Source organism: Eimeria maxima, genomic scaffold, assembly GCF_000499605.1.
Source record: "Eimeria maxima Weybridge genomic scaffold, Emw_scaff387, whole genome shotgun sequence".
NCBI classification, from domain to species: Eukaryota; Apicomplexa; class Conoidasida; order Eucoccidiorida; family Eimeriidae; genus Eimeria; species Eimeria maxima.
Window position 1 is genome coordinate 7,501 of NW_013566471.1, and position 10,000 is coordinate 17,500.

At 49.4% G+C, this 10,000-nt stretch overlaps 2 protein-coding genes across 2 annotated transcripts in view; one reads left to right on the top strand and one right to left on the bottom strand.

Moving 5' to 3' along the window:
• The window catches only part of EMWEY_00031140 (arsenical pump-driving ATPase, putative), a gene marked incomplete at both ends in the record, with an annotated part of 8,483 nt that extends 2,300 nt beyond the window's left edge, over nt 1–6,183 (bottom strand). The window contains 15 exons of the mRNA XM_013481698.1: nt 1–366; nt 523–1,198; nt 1,460–1,468; nt 2,440–2,536; nt 2,756–2,852; nt 3,053–3,237; nt 3,351–3,413; nt 3,488–3,623; nt 4,146–4,338; nt 4,532–4,674; nt 4,904–5,011; nt 5,242–5,315; nt 5,535–5,615; nt 5,837–5,844; nt 6,170–6,183. The exon at nt 1–366 is cut by the window's left edge and continues 14 nt beyond it. Of these exons, the coding sequence (XP_013337152.1) occupies nt 1–366; nt 523–1,198; nt 1,460–1,468; nt 2,440–2,536; nt 2,756–2,852; nt 3,053–3,237; nt 3,351–3,413; nt 3,488–3,623; nt 4,146–4,338; nt 4,532–4,674; nt 4,904–5,011; nt 5,242–5,315; nt 5,535–5,615; nt 5,837–5,844; nt 6,170–6,183 (2,250 nt within the window). The remainder of the gene's footprint in view (nt 367–522; nt 1,199–1,459; nt 1,469–2,439; nt 2,537–2,755; nt 2,853–3,052; nt 3,238–3,350; nt 3,414–3,487; nt 3,624–4,145; nt 4,339–4,531; nt 4,675–4,903; nt 5,012–5,241; nt 5,316–5,534; nt 5,616–5,836; nt 5,845–6,169) is intronic.
• A 318-nt stretch (nt 6,184–6,501) lies between these two features.
• EMWEY_00031150 (hypothetical protein, conserved) overlaps nt 6,502–10,000 on the top strand; it is a gene marked incomplete at both ends in the record, with an annotated part of 7,977 nt that continues 4,478 nt past the window's right edge. Inside the window, 5 exons of the mRNA XM_013481699.1 lie at nt 6,502–7,260; nt 7,403–7,865; nt 8,076–8,389; nt 8,541–9,172; nt 9,306–10,000. The exon at nt 9,306–10,000 is cut by the window's right edge and continues 14 nt beyond it. Coding sequence (XP_013337153.1) covers nt 6,502–7,260; nt 7,403–7,865; nt 8,076–8,389; nt 8,541–9,172; nt 9,306–10,000 — 2,863 coding nt within the window. The remainder of the gene's footprint in view (nt 7,261–7,402; nt 7,866–8,075; nt 8,390–8,540; nt 9,173–9,305) is intronic.

A 10,000-nucleotide genomic window follows, 5' to 3' on the forward strand; every position in this document is an offset into this window, starting at 1 on the left:
TGCTGCGCTGCTGCCAGGTGAGGTGTACATACACCGCAGCAGCAGCGCCAAGGATCTTGCTCCTATTTTCCCGTATGCTGCTGCTGCTGCAGCAGCAGCAGCAGGAGATGCTGCTGCTACAGATGCTGCAGCAACAGGAGATGCTGCTGCTTCTGCTGCTGCTGTTTTTGTTCCTGTTGTCTGTGGTGCACCAACGCATGCATCTGCTCGTGCTGATGCTGCTGCTGTTGCTGCTGCTGCTGTTGCTGCTAATCTAAGGGACTTGAGGGCAGCAGCAACTGCTGTTGCTGCTGCATGCAGTGCTGCATGCAGCGCGGGGTCAGGGAGGGAGAGAGCAGCAGATAAATAAAAAGAAGACGCCAAGTCCTGAGATGCACGTACACCGCAGCAGCAGCAGCAGCAGCAAGAGCAACATAAGCAGCAGCAGCAGCAGCACAACAAGATGAGGATGATCCGCTGGGCATGCAGCAGCAGCAGCAGCAGCACAGGCAGCAGCAGAAGCAGCAGCAGCGGCTGAATTACCTCAATGTGCTCTATCGACAAGGCAGCTGTGTCTTGTTGCTGTTGCTGCCCCTGTTGCTGCTGCTGCTGCTGTTGTTGTTGTTGCTGCTGCTGCTGCAGTGCAGCAGTAACGTCATGCTGTATCTGCTGCAGCCGCAGCAGCAGCAACTTGTTGCATGCATGCAGAGTCTTCCAGTTGCTGCTGCTCTGTGTTGCTGTCTTCCATACAAAATCTAAATCTACTGCTGCTCCTGCTGCTCCTGCTGCTGCTGCTTCTGCTGCTGCTGCTTCTGCTGCTGCTGCTTCTGCTGCTGCTTCTGCTGATGTCTCTGCATCTCCTGCTGCTGCTGCTACTGTGTCTATTGGTCCTACTTCTACTGTCCCTGTGGATGCTGCTGCTGCAGCTGCTGCATCCTCGGATGCTGCTGCTGCTGCTGCTCCAGCTGCTCCTGCTGCTGCCGGTTGTCGTGGCGCTGCTGCTGTTGCTGTTGCTGCTGCTGCCGCCGTTGCTGCTGCTGCTGCTGGCGCTAGAGCCGCCTCAGCAGCAATACTAAGTGATCTTCTCTGAGTCACAGAGAACACCCATGAACCCCTGTTGCTGCTGCTGCTGCTGCTGCTACTGCTACTGCTGCTGCTGCTGCTGCTGCTGCTCCTATTGCTGCTGTTGCTGCATCTGGTAGCTTGTAGGTGTAACAGCCTGCAGCAACAAGGTCGCATGCAACCCCTCCTAAGGGCCCCAAAGACAACACCTTGCTGCAGCTGCTGCAGCTGCTGCTGCAGCAGCAGCATCGAAGCTGTCATAGCCCGAAGGACAGCAGCAGCAGCAGAAGCAGCAGCAGCAGCAAGAGCAGCAGGAAGTTTCTTTATTTCAGGTGTATATACACCACAAAAAAAAGAAAAAAAGAAAAAAATTAAGAAAATAAATCTGTTATACAAACAAATATAAAAATCTGAATACCAGCCGGTACTGACGACAACCCTAAACCCTAAACCCTAAACCCTAAACACTAAACCCTAAACCCTAAACTTAAATGTGTATTTAGGGGGAAATAAATTTGAATTAAAGGATTAAGGGTTTGGGGTTTAGCAACAATCGGTTGCTATGCACAGATCGTCTTCTACCACGGAAGCCCTAAACCCTAAACCCTAAACCCTAAACACCAAACCCTAAACTCTAGAGTCTAGATACTAAACCCTAAACCGTAAACCCTAAACCCTAATCTTTATACAATAAAGTTTCATTATATAAGAGGCTTAAATGTCTCTTTTAATATTATCATGGCTAAGCGCTGCCGACCCACAAACCCTAGCAAGGAGTCGGGCTAAACCCTAAACCCTAAACCCTAAACCCTAACTATAACCCCTAGAGAAAACCCTGAAATCTATATTCCAAAATGTACTTTTAAACCCTAAACCCTAAATATACTCGACCTTGGCCATAAACCCTAAACCCTCGATTGAATCGGTCCCGCCTATAAACCCTAGTATCTAGGTATACTCGATCTCGCCTCTAAACCCTAAACCCTAAACCCTAAACACTAAATTCGTACAGTTGTACTGCAGAAGTACAGCATTCGATTAAACACCTACAATTATGTACTAAACCCTAAACCCTAAACCCTAAACCCTAATTACTAAACACTAGCAGCCTCTATAAATCCCAAACAACCGAATTAAATAGGCTGTTGTTGCTGCTGCAGCAACTGCAGCAGCAGCAAATAAAGCAACAGTTAATAGCTGCAGCAGCAGTGAATAATAGTTGCAGCAGCAGCAGCTGCTGCTGCTGCTACAACTGCAGCAAATGCAGCAAATGCTGCTATATCAGCAGCAATTGCTGCCTCCATTGGTATAAACATTCTAATCATATAATATTCACCCTCCTCCAAACCCTAAACCCTAAACCCTCATAAACCCTAAACCCTAAACCCTAAACCCTACAGTAGTATAGGAATTTCTGTTTCTTTACAAAGAAGATTTCCCAACGCTTTGAGTTTTTCTACGCCGCGAATTTCATCCGATTGTTGACCCACGCAGGCTGCTCACAAACCCTAAACCCTAAACCCTAAACCCTAAACCCTAAACCCTAAATCATAAACCCTAAACCCTAAACCCTAAACTCCAAATCCAAAATTATAAACCCTAAACCCTAAAATCATAATCCAGGGAATCTTAAACCCTCTATAGATTCTAAACCCCAAACCAGTAAACCCTAAACCCTAAACCCTAGACCCTAGACCCTAAACCCTAGACGTACCAACATGGAAGTCGTAAGTATACAACTCTTTTATTTGCAACAAGTACTTCGATTGCATGCGACGTCTAGCAGCATACGATTGCTCAACAAGCAGCAGCTGCAGCAGCAGCAGCAGCAGCAGCACAGCAGCAACAATATTATGAGCAGCAGCAGCAGCTTGTGCATGAACAGCAGCAGCAACAGAAAAAGTATGAAGAGCAGCAACAGCAGCACAAACAGCAGCAGCACAAGTATGAGCAGCAGCAACAGCAGCAGCAACAGCAGCAACAGCAGCAGCAGCAACAAGTATATTTATACCCGATGCTGCAGCTGCAGCACAAGATTGCGTAATCTCGTTGCTTCTTCCTCTGGTGTCTCCTTGTCTCCTCTTGCTGCTGCTGGCTGCAGCAGCTGCTGCGGAGACAGCGGAGGCTGCTGCTGCTGCTGCAGTGTCTCCATTAAGGCAGGAGAAGCAAGGGGGGCACCCTTCCCGTCACAATCCCCTGCACACAAACCCTAAACTCTAAACCCTAAACCCTCAATCCCAAACCCTAAACCCTCAACGCTAAACCCCAAAGCATACAAAAACCCTAAACCCTAAACCCTAAACCCTAACCTATAGGCACAAGAACTTGATTAACAACAATATTGCTGCAATCTATTTCTTGTTTAGCTAATTCTTGTACCAAATCATAAACCCCAAACCCTAAACCCTAAACCCCAAACCCTAAACCCTAAACCCTAAACCCTAACCTATAGGCATAAGAACTTGATTAACAACAATATTGCTGCAATCTATTCCTTGTTTAGCTAATTCTTGTACAAGTCTTTCTGTCTCAAAAAGAGACAAAAATTCAGGGATACAAACGCATACAAAAGTTGTATGGGTCTGAGAAAAAAAAACGCAAACCCTAAACCCTAAACCCTAAACCCTAAACCCTAAACCCTAAACCCTAAAAAATTAAATCCTAAAAAAAGAATACAGAGGTAATAAGGATAGTGGTTTGTGTATGTATGCAATAAGATATCGTTAAATCATAAACCCTAAACCCTTTTATTGGAGGTAATAAGACAAAAGAAGACACACAATATGAGTAGCTAAAATGTACAATAAACCCTAAACCCTAAACCCTAAACCCTAAACCCTTACCGCATCCTGAAAGGCCTCGCGTACAGATGTTGTGACTGCCCGCAGATGGTGGATTTTATTTGTGAGCTGAAAATACCAAAAAACAACAAATTAGGGTTTAGGGTTTAGGGTTTAGGTTTAGGGTTTAGGGTTTGGAAATTATGGTGCAACATTCTGCATGCAGCAAAATTTGCAACAGAACGCAAACAGCAGCAGCAGCAGCAACAGCAGCAGCAGCAGCAACAGCAGCAGCAGCAGCAACAGCAGTAGGAAAGGGCTTACCTCTTGAGGGTTTGTAGGTTGTGTAGATGCAAGAGAGGTGAATACATCAAGAGCAGCACCTAAACCCTCAGCTAATTCTCCTATTTTCTTCAAACCCTTCTCCAAAACCCTAGGAAACCCTAATAATCTTAATGTGTGTCCTGTTGGTGCTGTATCAAACACTATTGTTGAATAACGCATTGTTTGCACAGACCTGAGGTGCATATACACCCCAAAACCCTAAACCCTAAACCCTCACAAACCCTAAATTCAAAACACAGACCACTCATACGCCCTAAATGCTCAAAGAAACCTTATATAAACCCTTATATACACCCTCATATATAAGCCCTTATATAAAACCTGGTATAAACCCTAAACCCTAAACCCTAAACCCTAATTCTTACTGCATAAGTTCAGCAAAAGAAAGAGCTTCATCTATACCAGGTACAGCATTAATTAATTCAGGAAGAAATTGCATTAAATCTTTTGATTCTTTTCCCTTAAATAATTGAAAATCTGCTGCTTCTTGAGGACGAGAATCTATTTCCTAAAAAAAAAGAAAAAAAAAGGGTTTAGGGTTTAGAGGAGGGTTTAAGAGGGTTTACATAAGGGTTTAAGAGGGTTTAGGGTTAGGGTATATATATAGGTGACAGGGATGAAGGGTTTAGGGTTTTTAATAGGGTTTTACGGTTTTAGGGTTTAGGGTTTCAGGGAAGGGTTTTCGATACAATTTATGAAGGCTAATTAGGGTTTAGGGTTTAGGGTTTAGGGTTTACCATTGCATAAAGATTCTTGTATCCATTGACAAGAGTAGGAGTGCTCGTAAACTTTTGTGTTAATGCGTCGCTTAGGTTATGTGCAGGATCGGTAGATAGTAGCAATACCTGAGGTGTACAGACACCACAAACCCTAAACCCTAAACCCTAAACCATAAAACCCTAAAACCCTAAACCCTAAACCCTAAGTGCGGTGGAGGCGGAGACGGAGAGTTCAAAGAGCAGGAGCGAAGGAGAGCTTGGATTTGCAACAAACTAAATACAAAACCCCCAACTCTTCAAACCCTAAACCCTAAACCCTAAACCCCAAACCCTAAACCCTAAACCCTAAACCCTACAGATTCGCGCGTTTCAGCGAGCTTTGTTGCAATGGCGCAGCTGGTGGTCGTCTTTCCGACGCCGCCCTTTCCTCCTGCAGCACCAAAACCCTAAACCCTAAACCCTAAAACCTAAACCCTAAACCGTAACACTTAAACCCCAGACAAAAAATCACAAACCCTAAACACCAAAAAACAAACCCTAAACCCTTATCCTCGAGCAGAGTAAGTGTACATCCATGCAGATACAACTCCCCGGGAGCAAACCCTAAACCCTAAACCCTAAACCCTAAACCCTAAACCCTCAGACATACCAACGAAGATCCATTTCAAGGAAGGAGTTTCTATTAACTCGCGTAGACTCCCCTCGAGGGGGAACCCGTCGTCTGACATCCCTTAAACCCTAAACCCTAAACCCTACACCCTAAACCCTAGACGCTTAAACGAGAAGGTAGACACTGCTGTCTTACAATTACAGCATATTAAAAGAAAATACAAAAAGTTTTCTAAAAAACAATTTGTTGCTGCTGCTGTTGCTGCTGCATGCAGCAGCAGCGGCAGCAGCCAAAGCAGCAGCAGCAGGAGCGACCGCTTCTGTTGCGGCTGTGGCTCTTACGGCAGCGGCTGTAAACCCTAATCAATAAACCCTAAACCCTAAACCCTAAACCCTAATAATAAGAAAAACCCTAATATAAAGACTGTAACACATTACATGTGTTATTTCGGTCGATCTAAGCCACCAAGTTATCTAAGGGTTTAGGGTTTAGTGTTTAGGGTTTAGGGTTTAGTGTTTAGGGTTTGGGGGCCCTCCACCGCCGACACAACAACCAACCCCAAAGGGTTTGCTGTTGGTGTTTGTTTGTTTATTCATTTTTTCTTTATTACTCATCTATTAAATATGTTTTTTAGGGTTTAGGGTTTAGGGTTTAGGGTTTAGGGGTCATCGGACCCGTATACTGACATCAGCAGCAACCTGCCAGCCTGCGTCTTCCGTTGCTGCAGCAGCAGCAGCAGCAGGCATACAAACAGCAGCACTCTCCTCTCTCAGCAGCAACAGCAACATTGGCAGCAGTAGCAGCAGCAGCGGCAAAGAAGGGAGCAGCAACACCAGTGGCGGGGGCAGCAACCTCAGCAGCAGCACGCACTGCTGCGGCTGCTGCTGTTGTTGCTGTTGTTGCTGCTGCTGCACCTCTGTAGTGAACTTCTGCTGCAGCGAACAGTGCAGGAGCAGCAGCAGCAACAACAGCAGCAGCAGCAGCAGGTGAGCAGCAGCAGCATCAAATGGCAGCGTCTGCAGGTCGTCGTACCCTGGCGCTGATCAACAGCTCCCTGCAGCAGCAGCAGCAGCAGAAGCAGCAGCAGCAGCAGCAGCAAAATGAGAGAGATAAGGATGGTTTCTTAAGACCATCAGCGCTGCGCAAGCGGCGGATAGTAGCAAGAACCCCAGCAGGCAGCAGCAAACCAGCAGCAGCAGCAGCAGCAGCAACACCATCCCCACCAGCAGCAGCAGCAGCAGCAGCAGAGTCTGGTACAGAAGAAGAAGAAGAAGAAGAATACAGCAGCAGCAGCAGCAGCAGCAGCAGCAGCTTTGATAACAGCAGCGATGATGAATTTGAAGAAAACGCATGCAAGAATATTTCTGTTGTGTCTTTGCTGCGGAGGAAGAGGAAGGCTACTGCTGCTGCTGCAGCACGCAGCAGCAGCAGCAGCAGCAAGCTGAAACCGCGGCAGCAGCAGCAGCAGCAACAGCAGGTGCTGCAGCTGGATATTGTACAGCACGGGGGCGAGCAGCAGCAGCAGCGGCAGCAGCAGCATCTGCTGCTGCTGCCAGCAGAAAATGAATTATCTCTGCAGGCAATCCTTAGAGACCCAGCAGCAGCAGCAAGAGAATTCACTAGACGCCTGCAGGCAGCAGCAGCAACAGCAGCAGCAGCAACAGCAGCAGCAACAGCAGCAGCAGCAGATGACGATGATGCGGTGCAGCAAGCTGGCGAATCTCTTACACTTCTTGCTGCGCAGCTGCTGCATCTTCTTGCTAAGGTAGTTGCTGCTGCTGCTGCTTCTTCTTCTTATTCGCTGCTGCTGCTGCTGCTTCTGCTGCCCCTGTTCCAGTACCGTCTAGGGTTTAGGGTTTAGAGATTAGGGTTTAGGGTTTAGGGTTTAGGGTTTGTTGTTTGTGCAGGTGGTTGGTTTGGGTCCTGCTGCTGTGTCTGCGGATACAAAGACAGCCCTCTGCAGCCTCTGCATGCGCCTCCTGCGCAGCAGCAGCAACAGCAGCAGCAGCAGCAGCAGCAGCAACGGCAGCAGCAGCAGCCTTCCCCCTCGGCAACGACAGAGACAGCAGCAGCAACAGCAGCAGCAGAAGCAAGACATCGCCTTGCTGACAGATTTGCTGCTGTCGCTGTCTGCTGCCCCTAAGAACCGCCGCAAGAGCCCGCAGCAACAGCAACAGCAGCAGCAGCAGCAGCAACAGCAGCAGCAGCAGCACTCTGTCCGGCCTACCAACTGCAACGGCATTCGTTTGTTCTTACATTTTGTTGCAGAGGAGGGAGCAATACATGCAGCACCAATAGCAGCAGCAGCAGCAGGAGCAGCAGCAGCAGCAGCAGCAGTAACAGCAGCAGCACCAGCAGCAAACTCTCTTGGTTTGCTGCTGCAGCTGCTGCAGCTGCTCGGTTGCTCCCCAGCTAGACGTCTTAGGCTTGCTGCTACCATTGCAGGTGACCTGCTGCTGCTGTTGCTGCTGTTGCTGCTGCTGCTGTTGCTGTTGCTGCTGTAGTTGCTGCTGCTGTTTGTGCTGCTGTCTTTGCATCATGCTGCTATCTTTTCTGCTGCTGTTGCTGCTGTTGCTGCAGCGTCGGGCATGTTGAGCGGTGCAGCAGCAGCAGCAGCAAATCTGCTGAGGGAGGCTCGTCGTTTCCGTGTGCAGCAGCAGCAGCAGATGCTGCAGCAGCAGCTGCAGCAAAGGAGACAGCGCAAGCAGCAGCAGCAGCAGCAGCACGAAGAAGAATCAACAGCTATAGTTGGTGCTGCAGTGCAGCACCGGCTGCAGCAGCTAGAAGCAGAGGAGACCGCGCTGCAGCAGCTGCTGCAGCAGCAGCTGCTGCTGCTGCAGCAAAGAGCTGATGATGTTTGTCCTAATGTTAGGGCAGAAGCTCTCAAGGCTCTGGTTAGTGCTGCTGCTGCTGCTGCTGCTGCTGCTCTAGGTGCTGCTGCTGGTGCAGCGGTCATAGTTGCTGCTGCTAGTCCTGCTGCTCCAGTTGCTGCTGCTGCTGCTGCTCTAGTTGTTGCTGCTTCTGTTGCTGCTTCTGTTGCTGCAGGTTGCTGGATTGCCTTTTGCTGCTCCCTCGTTGGTCTTGAGGAAGGAGACCTTTTTGCTGCTGCTGCCTGCCCTGCAGCAGCAGCAGCAGCAGCAGCAGCAGCACGAACAGCAGCAGCAGCAGCAGCAGAACCGGGACGAGATGCTGGCAGCTTTGGGGCTTTTTCATTTAGCAACGCATGCAGTGTGTGATTATGCAGAGCAGCATGCGCTCCTTGGCACAGCAGCAACAGCAGCAGCATCAGGAACAGCAGCAGCAGCAGCAGATCAGCAGCAGCATATATCAGCAGCAGCAGCAGAGGACTGCAACGAATTCATACAAATAGCCCTTCCTCTTGTGCTGCTGCAGACAGCAGCAGCAGATCCTGTTCTTGCTGCTGCTGCTCTTCGTTGTCTCCTTCCTTTTGCTGCAGCAACTGCTGCTGCAGCACAGCAGGAGCAGCAGCAGACCGACCAACAGCGGCAGGAGCAGCAGCAGCAGCAGCAGGTGCTGCCGCTGCTGCAGGACGCAGCAGTACGGCAGCTACTAGAAGTCTTCTGGACTGCAGCAGACACAGCAGTAATAGAAGCAGCAGCAGCAGTTGTTGGCTCGCTGCTGCTGCCTCCTGCTGTTGCTGCTCGATGCTGTGCCCCGTAAGTGCTGCTGCTGTTGCTGCTGCTGCCGCTATTGCTGCTGTTGTTGTTGCTGCTGGTGCTTCTGCAGCTGTTGCTGCAGCGCGAGCTTAAACTCTTTCTTTGTTGGCTGCTGCGATCATGTGTGCTGCAGCAGCAACAGCAGCAGCAGCAGCAGCAGCAGCAGCACAGCAGAGCTGCATGCATTGTTGGATTTCTGTGTGGCGTATCTACCCAAGACAGATTTCTTAAGCAGCAGCAGCAACAGCAAGAACAGCAGCAGCAGCAGCAACAGCAGCAACAGCAGCAGCAGCAGCAGCGAATCCTGCCTGGCCTATCCGCTAGCAGCAAATGTTGTGATTGGCTTTTGGGATTTGCTGCCGTCTGTTAGAAGAGTTGATTTGCTGCTGCAGCTGCTGCAGCAGCAGCAGCAACAGCAGCAGCAGCAGCAAATAGATGATGATCTCCTTACTGAGGAGCAGCAAACTCTTCTTCTTGCCTTCTGCTGCGCTGCTATGAAGAAACTCAATTGGAGCAGCGGCTTGTGGGGCTGCAGCAGCAGCAGCAGCGACAGCAGCAGCAGCAGCAGCAGCAACCATCCAAGCACACATCAGCAACAGCAGCAACTCAGCAGCAGCAGCAGCAATTGCTGCTGCCCTGCTCAGCTGCAGCTTTGCTGCAGCACATCAAAGCCATCAATAAGCAGTCGTATTGCTGCTGCCTCTTGGCCTGTGCTGTTGCAGCAGCAGCAGCAACAGCAGCAGCAACAGCAGCAGCAGCAGCAGCAGCAGCAGAGGAGGATGGCGGTTGATTTCGTGCAGCGTGTCTTTGAGGCCCTCCCTCAACTAT